This window comes from Ranitomeya variabilis, chromosome 2 (genome assembly GCF_051348905.1).
Source record: "Ranitomeya variabilis isolate aRanVar5 chromosome 2, aRanVar5.hap1, whole genome shotgun sequence".
In the NCBI taxonomy this organism is placed as follows: Eukaryota; Metazoa; Chordata; class Amphibia; order Anura; family Dendrobatidae; genus Ranitomeya; species Ranitomeya variabilis.
The window spans coordinates 49,217,501-49,234,324 of NC_135233.1; the positions used below are offsets into that span (position 1 = coordinate 49,217,501).

General features: G+C 42.8%; 1 protein-coding gene across 1 annotated transcript in view; it reads right to left on the minus strand.

The window, feature by feature from the left end:
- The window catches only part of LRPPRC (leucine rich pentatricopeptide repeat containing), a 172,945-nt gene that overhangs the window by 14,909 nt on the left and 141,212 nt on the right, over positions 1-16,824 (minus strand). Inside the window, exons 27-31 of the mRNA XM_077282385.1 lie at positions 16,307-16,397; positions 14,964-15,106; positions 13,524-13,599; positions 10,827-10,953; positions 2,947-3,035 (exon numbers count right to left, since the gene is read on the minus strand). Coding sequence (XP_077138500.1) covers positions 2,947-3,035; positions 10,827-10,953; positions 13,524-13,599; positions 14,964-15,106; positions 16,307-16,397 — 526 coding nt within the window. The remainder of the gene's footprint in view (positions 1-2,946; positions 3,036-10,826; positions 10,954-13,523; positions 13,600-14,963; positions 15,107-16,306; positions 16,398-16,824) is intronic.

Sequence of the window (16,824 nt, forward strand, 5' to 3'; positions counted from 1 at the left end):
AGCCTCTGATAGCATTTGACAAAGTCACAGCACAAAAAGCAGCGAAGCACTCCATGTCAATGGAAAGAAGCTTTTCGCCCGGTAATAATGTATTCCTGGCAGATGCTGGAGGCGCACTTTGAAATGGAAAAGCACAAATGGCAATCTGGGTGCCAGATAAATTGTATTAATGGCCGGTTCGTATTTATGTGAAAACACTAAATAATGGATCTGCGTTATGATAAACAGCTATCACTTTCAAAAATGATCAGAAATGATATAGCGACGGCGGAAGCTGCCATCAGAGGAGAACACTTCATTATCCGCCAGCTCTCGCGTCAAAGCAGACACATTAACCAGGCCATTTCCCGGTAAACGCCGTCCGCCCGCTCCCGACTTCGGTGGAATTCCGGCTGAGCTAAACCGCGGTAAGATCCTGGGAACAAACTCAATATTCAGCAATAAAACTGGTCACTTACTATAGTTATGTCATTTCTTTACCGGGTGTAAATGCCCCACTTCTCCAGAATCGGGTGCCGTTTTGCGCTTGTTCCTGCGTCTGTCCATCAATGAGCTATGGCCTCTACATAAATCTTAGAGTTTTTTTTGTTTGTTTGTTTTTTTTTTTAAGCAAAGGGTGGCGTGATCCTCAACTCTTCTCTGTGGAAAGCATCACGAGGAACACACCCATTTGGGATAACAAGTTGAGATTTACATAGAAGGAAAAAGGGGCCGATATCTCAGGAATAGAGAGGCACAAAAACAAAAAAAGGCCAGATTCATGGGTACAGGGTTGCATTTATACCAGGCAAGAAAAATCTAAAATTACATATTTAAGACAAATGACAGGTCCTCTTTAAAGGGGTTGTCCAGGACTAAGGTAGTGAACAGTGATGATCTATCCTAAAGATAAGACTGTCAGTATAAGACGGGTAGAGATCCAACATCTGGTCATGGCGGCCGATGGGGAACAAAGCTAGAAGAGCACCGCTCGCTGCGCTGTTTAGTGGCCGTTCTGGGGTACTCACCTTTCATACCCTTTATTGCAGCTAAAGCCAGAATATCTGAGAACGGCCACAGTGTATGGAGCCATAATGTTCAGACTACGTACACTGTGTACATGAGGTCTCAGCAGGAGGTGAAATAAATGATGAAGGGGCCGGGTGTTGGACCAACAATATCTCACACCTGGACAATGCCTTTAATGATTGCAAGTGAATATTGAACTAACAAGGAAGCTTTTGCTACTGAAAATGTAATGGGGCAGATTTACTGAAACTCTCCAATTCCTAAATTATGATGGTAGCTGACATCAATTATTATCCCTAATTTTACACCACTTACGCAGATTACTTAGAGCCGGTAATTAACTACAAAGTTGGTGCATTCGGGTGAAGCCCCCTTTATCATAAAACTAAGCAACTTTCTTTTTTTTTTTTTGCAAAGTGAATATTTCTAAAATCTCACGCACACCCTGCTTATGTTTTCCTTATAGATTTGTGGCAGTTTCAATTCTTTCAGCAGTTTTCACCCCTTCAGGAACAAGAGCATAAAAAACAAGCGTAATGTATGCCGTGTGTTTCCTGCCAACACTCTGCTATTTGCAGCACATTTTTCTTTTGTGCAGACCCTTCGGCATGGATCATAATTGGGTGCACCGTGCCACCATGGCATCCCGCTATGATATCAGATAGATATTACCTCTATAAGTTACAGGGGTATTCCCATCTCCAAGATCCCATCAATATATAATATAATATTAGCATAGTAGTATAGTTCTTCTGATTTGCTATGTCGCTTACCCCAGGTTCAGGGTATTCCAGTAGCTTAGGTATCCATGGTTACGACCACTCATAGTGACAGTTAACTTGTTGCTTAGTGGTCATAACCATGGATACCTTAACTACTACAGCGACCAAAGCAAATCAGAAGAACTATACTACATTTCTAATTGGAGGCATTTGCTAATATTATTATTATTGCACCTTCTACAGACCTTGGGAATGGCAGTACCCCCCTTTAAATCCACTAGTTCCTTAAACAATTATGGAAACCAAAGAAGTCATAATAAAACTTCTTCCGCCGGTCTCCCTGACATCACAGCTTGTCGTTTCCACAATTGTCTATTCCAACATCAATCAAGCGGAAACCTCCACGACATCTCATCTCGTTCAACCCCTTTGGCGATCTTGATACTATATTTCTATAATCAAAAGTTACAAATAAAAAAAATAAATAAAAATAATAAAAAAAAATTAAGAAAATAAATTTTAAAAAACCCATTCTGCAATGACGCTCATAAGGATATTAACCATGAAAAAAAAGCAGAAAAAAAAATGACTGTATCGAGAAGGAGAATGAAAAAATATTAAAAGGTCATCCTTTAAATCAATATCGTAATCATCACGCACATAATCCTACACATTTACTACTCAATTTAACTCATTTACAATTTTGCACAAAGAAGAAAAAAAAAAGGAAAAAAAAATGCATAAAAAAATGCATAAAAAAAATAAAAATTTAAAGTGTGCAGAAATTGTCCATAAGCATTAGTATCTTAATTTGCAAAATAAAAACGGACTTGTGCTGGGAATTTTAACACTGCTGAGAGCATGTACTATTTTTTTTTTTTATTCCCCCCTTCTCTCTCTCGATTTTCCCGGCTTTGAGAACACACATTTTTGCATGTCTGAAGAGCAACGCTTCATCTTAAGGAAAAAAAAAAAAAAATCATCTTGTGTTAAATGGAATGGAAACCGGACTAAGTGGTCAGATGACAAGTACATTCATATTCAAGATGTATAATAAATGCATGTACAGTAATTTACGTCTCCCCGCGACCACAAAAGGCTCTTGATAAGCAGGTAATTTGCTAAATGGACTCCTTTATCCAAGTATTCGAAGGGCGTTACAAGAAAAATCTACAGAGGCATTAATGTGACGTAAAGGTCAAGCATTGTGACATACCTTTCAAACAGTCCCGCCTAACCTGCTCGTCAATGAGGAGATTACCGGCTGCGCCCCTCAGGCTGGAGCTCCTGACGCGGTTCTTGGCGCTAAAAAAGAGGCAGACGTTTAGGCAAAAGGAATTACTGACATGCTTCTGATCCGATAATAAATGGTTGAGCTCCAAGGTGAAATTACAAAAACGACTGTTCATATGTTAAAAATATTGCTGGAAAATATCGACCTGCAGACAGCTTTTGTGCTATCCTGTCAATGGGGACGGAAGAATACATTATTTTTTTTTTTTCACCATCTTGTATTTTTTTTTTTTTTTTTTCCCTCCCCTTCTAATCTGACAGATGACAAAAGTTGGAAATGAGCGACAAAAGGAAACAAATTGGAGAGGGCCTTTTTTTTTTTCCCCTTTTTTAAACAATCGGTTCAGATTCGAGAACGCTGACATATTAGATGATTAAAATAAGCGCAACTATTGTGTCTTTTCTGCCCAGATGGTGTCAGATTCCACCTTTTTTTTTGTCTGTTCATTTACATCATCTTTCATGCTAATTATAAAATAGAAAACGAAGCAATATTTTTTTACTCCGATTCATTTTTCAACAATCTTTTTGCATTATGATGGTGCAGTAAAGTCAGTTATGGTAAGGTTCTCTTTGAATCGGAGCAAGAAAAAAACCCATTTTCCAACAAATTTTTTTTCGGCATTAAGATGATGCAGGAAAGTAAATATAAATATATATATATATATATATATATATATATATATATATATATATATATATATATATATATATATATATATACATACATACATACACACACATTATATATATATATATATATACACACACACATTATATATATATATATATATATATACACACACACACACATACACATATATACATTTAAAAAAAAATAAAAAAATAAATATATATATATATACACACAGGTCCTTCTCAAAAAATTAGCATATAGTGTTAAATTTCATTATTTACCATAATGTAATGATTACAATTAAACTTTCATATATTATAGATTCATCATCCACCAACTGAAATTTGTCAGGTCTTTTATTGTTTTAATACTGATGATTTTGGCATACAACTCCTGATAACCCAAAAAACCTGTCTCAATAAATTAGCATATCAAGAAAAGGTTCTCTAAACGACCTATTACCCTAATCTTCTGAATCAACTAATTAACTCTAAACACATGCAAAAGATACCTGAGGCTTTTAAAAACTCCCTGCCTGGTTCATTACTCAAAACCCCCATCATGGGTAAGACTAGCGACCTGACAGATGTCAAGAAGGCCATCATTGACACCCTCAAGCAAGAGGGTAAGACCCAGAAAGAAATTTCTCAACAAGTAGGCTGTTCCCAGAGTGCTGTATCAAGGCACCTCAATGGTAAGTCTGTTGGAAGGAAACAATGTGGCAGAAAACGCTGTACAACGAGAAGAGGTGACCGGACCCTGAGGAAGATTGTGGAGAAGGACCGATTCCAGACCTTGGGGAACCTGAGGAAGCAGTGGACTGAGTCTGGTGTGGAAACATCCAGAGCCACCGTGCACAGGCGTGTGCAGGAAATGGGCTACAGGTGCCGCATTCCCCAGGTAAAGCCACTTTTGAACCATAAACAGCGGCAGAAGCGCCTGACCTGGGCTACAGAGAAGCAGCACTGGACTGTTGCTAAGTGGTCCCAAGTACTTTTTTCTGATGAAAGCAAATTTTGCATGTCATTCGGAAATCAAGGTGCCAGAGTCTGGAGGAAGACTGGGGAGAAGGAAATGCCAAAATGCCTGAAGTCCAGTGTCAAGTACCCACAGTCAGTGATGGTGTGGGGTGCCATGTCAGCTGCTGGTGTTGGTCCACTGTGTTTCATCAAGGGCAGGGTCAATGCAGCTAGCTATTAGGAGATTTTGGAGCACTTCATGCTTCCATCGGCTGAAATGCTTTATGGAGATGAAGATTTCATTTTTCAGCACGACCTGGCACCTGCTCACAGTGCCAAAACCACTGGTAAATGGTTTACTGACCATGGTATTACTGTGCTCAATTGGCCTGCCAACTCTCCTGACCTGAACCCCATAGAGAATCTGTGGGATATTGTGAAGAGAAAGTTGAGAGACGCAAGACCCAACACTCTGGATGAGCTTAAGGCCGCTATTGAAGCATCCTGGGCCTCCATAACATCTCAGCAGTGTCACAGGCTGATTGCCTCCATGCCACGCCGCATTGAAGCAGTCATTTCTGCCAAAGGATTCCCGACCAAGTATTGAGTGCATAACTGAACATTATTATTTGATGGTTTTTTTGTTTGTTATTAAAAAACACTTATTTGATTGGACGGTTGAAATATGCTAATTTATTGAGACAGGGTTTTTTGGGTTATCAGGAGTTGTATGCCAAAATCATCAGTATTAAAACAATAAAAGACCTGACAAATTTCAGTTGGTGGATGATGAATCTATAATATATGAAAGTTGAATTGTAATCATTACATTATGGTAAATAATGAAATTTAACACTATATGCTAATTTTTTGAGAAGGACCTGTATATATATATACACACACACACACACACACACATACTCTCGCTCCGATTCATTTTCTAACAAATTTTCTGAGCTAAGAAAGTGCGGTAAAGCAAATTAAATATATACTTTTTTTTTCTTTTCTCCTCCGACTTTTTTTCTGTACTAAGATGGTGTAGTAAGGTAAGCAATATATATACGGTATATATTTTTTTCCACTAAATTTTTTTTTCTGGTGCTATATGAATATATATCTATATATCTATATATATTTTTTTTAAACCATAATCTTAATTAGATTTAAATAAAGTCATATTAACAACAATTTAGCCTCCAATCACTTTTTCGCTCTGACATTTATTTATTGCACAAGTCGATGCAGTAAAGTCAACTTTGTAATATATTTTTTTTTTATTCGCTACGATTAACAATTTTTTTTTCTCTGCACTAAAACGGTGCCGTAAAGTAAATTAAGCAATTTTTATTTTATTTATTTTTTGCTCATATTCATTTTCCAGCAAATTTTTTTTTTTCTGCACTAAGATGGCGCAGCAAAAGTCTATCGGAAAAAGCCGGGGCGAGAGCTTTCAAATTAAGAAAGAGAGGGTCTAGCTTGCAACGGCATCTGTTTTCGAGCATCTGCCAAATGCACCCGACCACTAATGAAATCCGGGCGTAACTTTCGCAAAAGTTCATTTCTAGATTAACAAGAAAAAAAAAAAAAAGGCAAAACAATCTCCTCTGGCGGAGAAAGCAGTGAGAGTAGCGAGGGATTACGAGGTCATTGTCATTTAGAATATCAACAATCAAGATAAATCGCTCTGATCGTCTTGAGGCTGGCCAACTGAGCAGTCTATTCTACCTACTCAAACTTATGCGCTGAGCAGATTGAGAAGTAAGCGGGGGCGCTGCCAAATTATTCTCATCAATCCGTGCAAAATCCTTTGTGGAGGACGGAATAGGACTGTGCCCCCTCTCTCTCAGTCACTTTCAGCCCCTGGGGGGGGTCAGCAATAGTCATTGGACACGGGATTTTCTTACTGTACGGAGCAATCCTCTTAATCCCGGCCTAAGCACTCATTGCTCAGTTCCACTTCTTACTTGGGTCCCCATCTGTCAAAGGCCTTAAATCAACATTTCACGCAGGAAGGCTGTAAATTACATGTAACGTGGGATTTACTTTCCCCAATCTTTCAATCTTCAGTGTGATTAAATAGATGTTAGCCACTATTACAGACCTAATCTTTCATTCCAGTACTACTACATCTAATTTCAGGGCCCTCGGAAGACATGAAAGTCATTAGACATGCCGCAAATCGGCTATGGTGCCCCCAAACCTTATGTGTCTGGAAAATAAGGCAGAAATGATTATTCATTCTTAAAGGGCCAATATGTGCCACAGTGAGTCCAGACCTGGATTACTCCGAAATATGAGCAGTACCGGTACAGCAATACAGCCCCTTCTAACTTTTCGCTCCACAGAGTTGCTGCCAGCCATCTACGTGCGGGGTATCCAGTACAGCCCCCCATTCCCCTGTAGAGAAGTAGCGCTACAAATTCCCAGCCAACCATCACAAAAAAAGACTGACGTATCGATACTATGTGCCTTCACTTAAACCGGGAGTATCTCTTTAAATAATGGAAGTTAGAGGTGTTGTCATCTTAACTCTCATTAATTCATAAGCTAAGGCCTCTTTCACACTTCCGTCTTTCAGCCCCTGTCACAATCCGTCGATTTTTGAGAATGCAGGATCCTGCATTTTCTCATAGACTTGTATTAGCGACGGATTGTGACGGATGGCCATCCGGTTCATCCGTCGTGCACTGGATCCTGCGTGAAAAAAACGGTCCGTCGGGCAGAAAAAAAAAAAACGTTCAGGCTTCTTTCACACTTCCGTTTTTACAATCTGCATAGGATCCGTCAAAATGTTGAAAAGACAGATCCTGTGCAGATTGTAAAAAACGGGTGCACTGGGCCGTCGAGCCTATGTGCACCTGTTTCCGCTGCGAAAACGCATACACAACACAAACCAGGTTAGAAAAAAAAAACAAAAAAAACCCCAAAACGCAGTATTCTCACCTATCGGCATCCCGCGCAGCGATGCTCCCGGCAGCTAGCGTTCCTAGTAATACATTGCGAAATCTCGCAAGAAGTCGCGGTCTCGTGAGACCGCGACTTCTCGAGAGATTTCCCAATGTATTACTAGGAACGCTAGCTGCTGGGAGCATCGGTAGGTGAGAATACTGCGATTTTATTTTTTATTATTTTTAACATTATATCTTGTTACTATTGATACTGCATAGGCAGCATCAATAGTAAAAAGAGAAAGAGCGAGCAAACGTTTTTTCTGCACGTCGGAAAATCAGTCAGCGACGCTGACTGTGAAAAGCAGGAATCCAGCGACGGGTCCCGTCTTTTCAAACTGAGCATGCGCGGAAGAATTTCCCGTCAGGGAAATTCTCTTTCGCTCGCTCTCTTTCTACTATTGATGCTGCCTATGCAGCATCAATAGTAACAAGATATAATGTTAAAAATAATTAAAAAAAAATCGCAATATTCTCACCTACCGGCGTCCCGCGCAGCGTCACCGATGCTCCCGGCAACTTCTCCCGAGATTTCGCAATGTAATTACTAGGAACGCTAGCTGCCAGGAGCATCGCAGGTAGGTGAGAATACTGCGATTTTTTATTTTTTTTAACCTGGTTTGTGTTGTGTATGCGGAAAAGACGCAGACACAACAGGTGCACATAGCCTCGACGGGTCCGTCAGAAAGACGGGCCCAGTGCAACCGTTTTTACAATCAGCACAGGATCCGTCATTTCAACATTTTGACGGATCCTGTGCAGACTGTAAAAACGGACGTGTGAAAGAAGCCCAAGACGTATAAAAAAACCTTCGCTTTTACTCATCCTCCCTGGGCCCAGCTCTGCCTCTTTAGTCAGTGCTTCGTTCCTTGTCGATTGTGACATACCGCTGCAGCCAATCAATGCTCACAGTGCCCCCTACATCGGATGATATACTGAGCGTACTGATTGGCTACACTGGTCACGAGTGTTGTAGATGTGATGTCACTGCTGCAGCCCATTGACAAGAAACAGAGCAGCTGTGTATAGGCAGCAGGAGAATATGGAAGAGCGCGTAAAAGCTGCTTGTTTTATATTTTACAGTCTTTGGAGTAATAAAAGTCCTTTTGTTGAACTGGTTCATAAAGTTATCAACACTACACTCAAGATATTTCTGGGAAAGAGGAGGCGCAACCAGTATGACCTCCTGGGTGGTAAAGTGGGCAAGACAAAACGGAATTTACGGCACTGAGTGAGGGCATGGCACTGGGGCGCAACAACCTCACGTGGGTCCAGGAACGCAAGTACCGACACCGCTGGAACAGCACTGGCACGGGAGGAGAGTATAGGTGTTATTTTAAAAGGTGCAAATATTCAGACTGAGAAGGGGTCATCCGAGTAGTGGACAAGCCCTTTAAAGCTTTATCCAGCATAGAGACTCTGAGGCAAGGATTGAGCGCAGGGCTCAACAACCTCATGTGGGCCAAGGAACGCAAGTACCGACACCGCTGGAACAGCACTGGTACATGAGGCGAGTATAGGTGTTATTTTAAGGGGGTCAAATATTCACACAGAGAAGGGGTTGTCAGAGTAGTGGACAACACCTGTAAAGCTTTATCCAGCATAGAGACGCTGACAGCCACCCCTTTTCTCCCCTGAATACAGGTGGTAGTGCAAGTCACAGCACACACTAGGCATCACAGGAGCCAATGCCAATGTGCAGGACGTTAAGAGGTAAAGTAGAAAGCACCAAAGTTGGCATAGAGAGATATATAAGCCTTGCAATGCTCCTCTTGGAAAATAAACCTGCAAAAACGCTCTTTAGAAAGGAAGAGGATGGGAACTATAGAGCCCCCCCCATTAGAACTAGCAATAACAATACTTTAAAAGGACCTTGCCATCTTACTTGGGTTAAGAAGCCAAACCAGAAATCCATTTATAGACACTCATTGGTGGAAAGCAGGAGATCTGATCTGGTTGGGCAAAAGGTCTCTCACAGGTCACAGGGGTCTAAGGAGTAAAGTTTCAGCAGGCAGCACTAGTTCTCCGTCCCTCTAAAGAGAATGTTAGCATATTTTAGAAGCAGGAAAAATAATCGAAAAAAATAGGGAGAGTGTGGAGTGGAGAAGAGGCAGGTGGGAACGGGAGTGTGGGGGGAAGAGGCTACGAGGAAGATTTTACGCTGTGAATTGACCGGTGTCACTCAGGTAGAGCTGGACTGCTCCGACTGTCAGATTGTATAAAAGCCTCTCTGGGAGATGAAACACAAAGTACCTAAACTAAGGTGGAGAATCACACTACAGGTGAAAGGGGAAAGGAGGGAGTCGACCCACCATGTCCCAGAGAAGGAGAAAGACAAGAGAGACTGCCCTTCAGAGACAACTCTGATCGATATCTCCAGAAGAGGACTGAAGGGCATCCAAGACGAAAGCAAGATCCCCAGATCCAAAGGGGCTAGAACGGCGACCACGAACTCACCCTGCCTGGGAGGACAGTCCTGACTTGTGACTTACAAATCAAGTACCACTGGACCAGGATAGCCAAGGCAGGAATCTGGCCCTTGGGAGTCAACTTCCCCTGAGAGAGCAAAAGGTCAGCTCCTAACATGCCAAATCATAGAATGTAATGAAGGCTTAGACAGGTTCCTGCCGCTCAGACCCATGTCTGCCTCCGAATGACACTAATCTAAACTGAATAACTGGGTGTCCTCTGCACAGGTATGGTGGAGAGGAGGCAGCTTCGTTTTTTCCCTAGATGTATTCTTTGTGTGAGACTCCAGGTGGCAGCTTATTAACCCATGGTTTCTGTGTCTCAATGAATTGACCAAGAAATCCAAAGAGCATTATCGTAACGGCAAAATCGCTAGGGTTCCAATAACCTTACACATGAAAATCAGAAGCAGAAGCGGACTTGCGGTGTGGATTTTATATCCGCTGCATGTCAGTTTACGTGGCAGATCTGCACAGTGGATTTCAATCTGTGTAATGCAAATCTGCGGCAAAATCAGCAGCAAAGGTGCACGTAGATTCAAAATGGAGCATCCAAGCAAGTAGCCGATCTTTATGGATTTTTGATTTTTTTCAAGCATTTGCTGTAGTAAGTCTGGATCATAAGGTGGGGGTTGAGCCGTGTGTCTTAAGGAGGGTCACCAGTCTGTGACATCCATACATCATACCGAGTAGGGTCAGTCACAGTCTAGATGGAAGCACAATCAGGATTAAACAGAAGCAGAAAAATTGGGCGTCTTTATGCGTCCACATCGTCCGCCCCACATACTTACACAGCTTCCACTTCAGCTGCTTCTTTCAGCAAGCCGTCGTCCAACAACGCTTTAATAAGACTTGTGTACGTTCGGTTTGTTAATGAGACGTTATTCTGCTCGGCGTCCTGAAATACGGAGAATGCCTCTATAAAAATAAAAAAAAAAACATGGATAAAACATTTTTATTAGAATTGAATGAAGCGAACACGTGCTGGTCAAATAGAGAGAAACCGTTAACGTTAAGGGCCGCTGAGCTTCCAAAGAAGCATTTACCCTGCAGGATTATTATGTCAAACGCCCGTTTCACGCCGTCTAAACCGATCCGAGCACCAGATGAGCAATCCAAACGCTTGTTTCGTTGGGTGAAATGATTGAACATCGTTCAATCCATAAAGAACTAACAATCACTTATCCGGTGGATGGACGATCATTCATGTAGACCAGGATACAACATCGGCTCAGTATTCTAATTATAGCAAACACTGGGATTTTGGCTGAGATTGAGAGGACACTACGAAATTGTGATCCATTTTTACGAGCCACGTCGCATGATTTCCTATATAAACAGCTCTACGAAGATTTCTTTACAATCTTTAAGAAAAAGAAAAAAAAACCTCCTTCCAGCGCTTCTGTGACTGATTAACAGTTTTATTTCACATATTCACAAAATCTGTCAGTTTCTGAAAAGAAAATTTGTGATAGTAAAAAAACGGTAGCCACGCATCTCACACAGATAAGCCCCCCGAGCGAGACAGTGCGGCAATAAACACGTCATTGACACCGTAATCCAGACTGCGGCACATGGAAGCAGCATAGCCGAGAATGGGATGAGGAGACGGATCACACGGGCAGCCGAGGAGAGAGGACGCGTCTATACATCCAGGACTAATGGAGGGAGCAGAGAACGTCTATTGTTCCCTGTTGGTAGAGCTAACCATTCATCCACACACGCAGGTTATAGGACGGACAATTACATTTTTTAATATTACCAGCTATAATAAAATGCAGAATTAAAGGGGGTTGTTCCATTTCTGACAATTTGGCTCCTCAACCGCAGTCTGTTATAAATTAAAAGTAAAAATGTGCCTTACTCACCCTTCCTGGGTCCGGGGATGACTCTCCACCGCTGCTCCTGATGGCCGTAGCGCTGACGTCACGTGGTCAGCATGGCAGCCAATCAGTGGGCTCTGAGGGGGGACATTCAGTCCATATGAGCAGAGATGCTGAGCTCACCGATTGGCTGCCACACTGTCGATGTGACATCAGCACTGCAGCCAATTCCAGACAATGGAAGCAGTGGCAGAGAGTCAGCGTGGACCGGGGAAAGTGACAAAGGGGACAACTTCATTAAAGCATAAAACAAAATATATACACACACATATTTGTTCACCCAAATTAGCGCCACTCTTATCCATGGGTGGTGTTGGGTACTGCAGGTCAGCTCCATTCACTTTGCTTAAAAGAAAACAGTCAATAAAATTAATCCCCCACCCAGCAAGGCATATATGAGCACGCAGGTCTTTGAAATCCATGGACATCCTTAAATTAGAGCACTTCCCGAGCCTCTGCCTCCTGTGGTTCTTTTCCTTCCGAGCAGCAGCCTCTTGGGACTGATAGGACACTGTGTGTGACTTCACGTAAGGAAACCACACAGGAACCCATCAATCAAGCTAAATAGGCTGGTGCTGGTGGGGAACTAATCTAGCAAGGCAGAGGCTCGGGAAATGCTCCGATACAAAGGTGTCCATGGATTTCAAAGACCTGCATGCCCATATATGCGGTTTTTGGATTAATCTTACTGACCGATTTCCTTTAAATAAACGTATTGCCATTGACATCCATAATATGTTAAGACACATACATGTTACCAGGATATCCGGGATCAGCCGTGTTCACGTAAAACACTCCCCATTAGTGATCGTCACATGTGGTGACCCCAGAGTGAGTTCATTGCACGCACATTACAAAGGGCCATCCCACCAAATACATTTATCACCCATCTAGAGGGCAGGTAATAAACATATTCACGGGATTGATGAGGGTCCCAGTGATAAGTGTTCCCAAATCGTTATGCGCTACTGCACATGTATGACCACCATTCAATCCTGACGGAGATCGCACACAGGTGAATAGAGGTGCCCGTAGTCAGGATTAGTAGGGATCAGAATCACGGCAAACCTCCTAAACTGAACACACTGTGCTATACAAGGGCGAAATATGGCAGTGGCACCTCCGTCGTCAGAACCAAAGAGCAGCATATGACAGTGACAGAGATGGTGCCTTCTGACTAATAGGACACCTGCAAAAACACTCTGGACGCCTACTTATAATGCCTGCACAATGGGAGCACCCCCTCCATGATGATTGACAGGCTGCTGGGTATACAGGTGTACAAGCCAGTCTACCAATCATCGCCCTAAGGGTGCAGCAACACTTCCCTTAACTTGTTTCACAGAGCAAATATACATTATCACAATCACAATCATCTCCCAGAAGAAAATCAACATCAACTGCTGGATCATCTCCGGATATGCCAAGATAGGAGTTATGGTAGGACACCTCTGTATGAGTCCACTGTATTCTTTCAGAGCAACAAGGTAAATGGCAGACATTTTCATGCCTTCTGGCTAACAGTGAAGAGCTGTACCCTTACATAGGACTGCACGTGACACACAGGATCAGCAACTATACAAAGTGAAAAGAAGTAAAACCTACCTGTGATCTGTCCATCCTTACACAGGTCTATGACTCTTTTACCAGCTCCACTGACTGACTTAGCACGATGTTCAATCTAAAATTAAAAAAAAATAATAACAATAATAATAACAGCGTAATATTGGTGGTTCGTATTCAGTGTACTAATAAAAATACAACAAACATGTTGGAATAGCACAGATTTATAAAAGACTTCCAAATATCAAGGTCACTGAACGGCTTTGTAGGTGAAATTACAATGGTTGAAAAAAAAAGACAAATATCCATCTAGTTCAACAGAGGGAAGGGAAAGGACAAAGGGAATGGGATATGCATTACCCAGTCCACCCCAATATTTCATTTTTCCTCCCAATTCCCAATTGTTGATGCACTAAATTCCAGGGTTTTCCAGTTTTGGAAAAATCCTTTCCCTTTCGCTGCAGTTTGCCTTTAAAAACAAACTTTACTCACCCATCCTGGGTCTAGCGCAGAGTCTCAGATGCCTTATTGTATGCAGTGCTGATGATGCTGCTGCCAATCAGTGAGTTCAGTGGCAGCGGCAGAGGTGCCCCAAGTTAATGGAGCCCCGGCAGAGACACCCCAAGATGATGGAGCCCTGGCAGAGTCGCCCCAAGTTGGTTGAGCCCCGGCAGAGACGCCCCAAGTTAATGGAGCCCCGGCAGAGACACCCCAAGATGATGGAGCCCCGGCAGAGACACCCCAAGATGATGGAGCCCTGGCAGAGACGCCCCAAGTTAGCGGAGCCCAGCAGAGATGCCCCAAGTTTGTTGAGCCCCGGCAGAGTCACCCCAAGTTAGCTGAGCCCGGCAGAGACGCCCCAAGCTAGCTGAGCCCGGCAGAGTCGCCCCAAGTTAGCTGAGCCCGGCAGAGTCACCCAAGTTAGCTGAGCCCGGCAGAGTCGCCCCAAGTTAGCTGAGCCCGGCAGAGTCACCAAAGTTAGCTGAGCGCGGCAGAGTCGCCCCAAGTTAGCTGAGCGCGGCAGAGTCGCCCAAAGTTAGCTGAGCCCGGCAGAGTCGCCCAAAGTTAGCTGAGCCCGGCAGAGTCGCCCCAAGTTAGCTGAGCGTGGCAGAGTCGCCCAAAGATAGCTGAGCCCGGCAGAGTCGCCCCAAGTTAGCTGAGCCTGGCAGAGTCGCCCCAAGTAAGCTCAGACAGTGAATGGAGCAGGGTCGCACATGCTCACTACAGCTCCATTCTCACAGGAGACTTTGGGACTACCGTTCTCATGATAAGTAAGGGTCCCAGCAGTCAGACTCTCAGAAATCACACATTTATCCCCCTATTATGTGTATAGGCAATAGACATGGCTTCTGTGAAAATCCCTTTTAATAACCAGGCACCTGACAATTATAGGGTTTTCCCATTTTGGACTTTCTTAATCTAAGCACAAAAACCATGAACATTTAACCCCTAGACGAATTTTGAAGACTGGAGGATAACTACCTCTGATATGTGTATATTAGCATCTTGTCCATTTTTCTTAAATATGTTTTTTAGCAGGTTCAGCGTAGTCTCCTGGGGTACAACGCCTTCCTCCTGCATTTTGTTCCATGCGCTCTGTGTCTTTTCCCAGTCGTTATTCTTATCTGTAACACAAAAGACATAGGAATATAATACATGAAAAGGCAACTGCTGATAGGAACAGATGCAAAAACAAGCAGCAAATACTGATAAATACTGGCCCTACTGAGGTCAAAAATGACACATCGGGCCTCCGTCAGGTGAGCTGGAGCCGACATACACATCTAACATTGCAAGAAACACCGAGACGATCACACATAAGGAGGAGTGTGACATTACAGCTCAGCTCCTCTGAACTGTATGAAGCCAAGTTGCATTACCAGACACAACCCATGGACAGGGGTGGCGCTCTTTTTGGAAGAAAGCAGCCATGATTTTCAAATCCAAGTGAAGCCACTTTACGAAGATGCCATTGGTCGTGCTCCTAAGGCGGCTCTGCCATGATTTTGACGACAGAGGTGCCACTGCCATATTTCCCGCTATATGCTCTTCCATTGGGAAGAAAGCCTGAAGAATGAACATGTTACTTCTTTTAACCACTTCATGGGTTTCAGAATCCTGGATCAGTTAAGAAGTGGCATAAGAGAATATGTGCACAGTTGTTTCCCTGTTTTTTCACATTGCTCTGTATTATGGTCATTTTTGCGGCTTTTTCAGGGAGAGGATTCTAGGCAGAAACCACCAGAGATAGACATCATGTGGACATACCTTTCCCGCTTCTATTTGATTAAAGACAAATTTTTCACAATAAAATATCACAACATCCTAGTAAAACAATTGGGTGACTACAGGCAGGTAGTTACTAACAGAAGCAACAACCTGCCTGTCATTGACCGCTCCTGCTGGCGATTCAGCTGCCCCCTGTCAACAGAGCAGCTTTCTCTTTTCCAGTTGACGGGGCGTGACTACCAACGTCATGTTGATTGACAGCTGGCTCTTCCAGTTAGGGATTCGGCTTCCAATCAGAATGACATCAGCAGCCCCACCCTGTCTACAGAGCGGAGCGGAAAAGGATCCACCTCCCTGCTGACATCTGCAGAAACAGCTGATTCTCCGGCAGGAGCGGTCTGTGCCAGCGAAGAAAGGTGCCGATCACAACAGGCAGGTAGTTAGCTTAGGGACTTTGTTTTTTTTTTTCCTTTTCCAGATACCTCCTCTAATAGGAAAGGTAAGAAAGGATATGTCTACAAGTGACAGACTGAGTGTGTATGTAGTTATAGACTTTTAAAGGCAATGAAAAGAGGTAATAATAAAATAATACTTGCCATATATTTTGAAGAGTTGAAAGTACATGTCCTCTCGATCAGAGCCGAAAAGTTTCTGGGAGATTTCAACACACTTCTCCAACAAATCCACCTGTGACACAGGAAAAAAACAAGAAGAATTTCAGATAATGGATAGGGAATGTAACATTAGCATATAAGAGTGCTCACCTTCCCAAGCAAACATTCACTTAAAGGGATGGTGACGGGGATAAAAAAAAAAAATAATAATAATAAAAAAATAATAGTAAATAGCTTCAGGGTAGTCGAAATAAATAAAAGTAGTAATCCCCCCTCACTGATCCCCCGGCAGCTCCAGTTCTGATGCTAACCTGGTTCTTGACGGAGTCTACTTTTTGGGCCTTTCGCAGCATCAGAAATGACCAGCTTAAAGGGGTTGTCCACTGCTCAGACAACCCCTTCTCAATCCCTAGGTTTCCCCCTTGTAAATTAGTATAACTTATACTCCCTCTCTGATGTCGTTCCATGTGGTGTCAGCATTGGCCCTCACAGAGCAATGT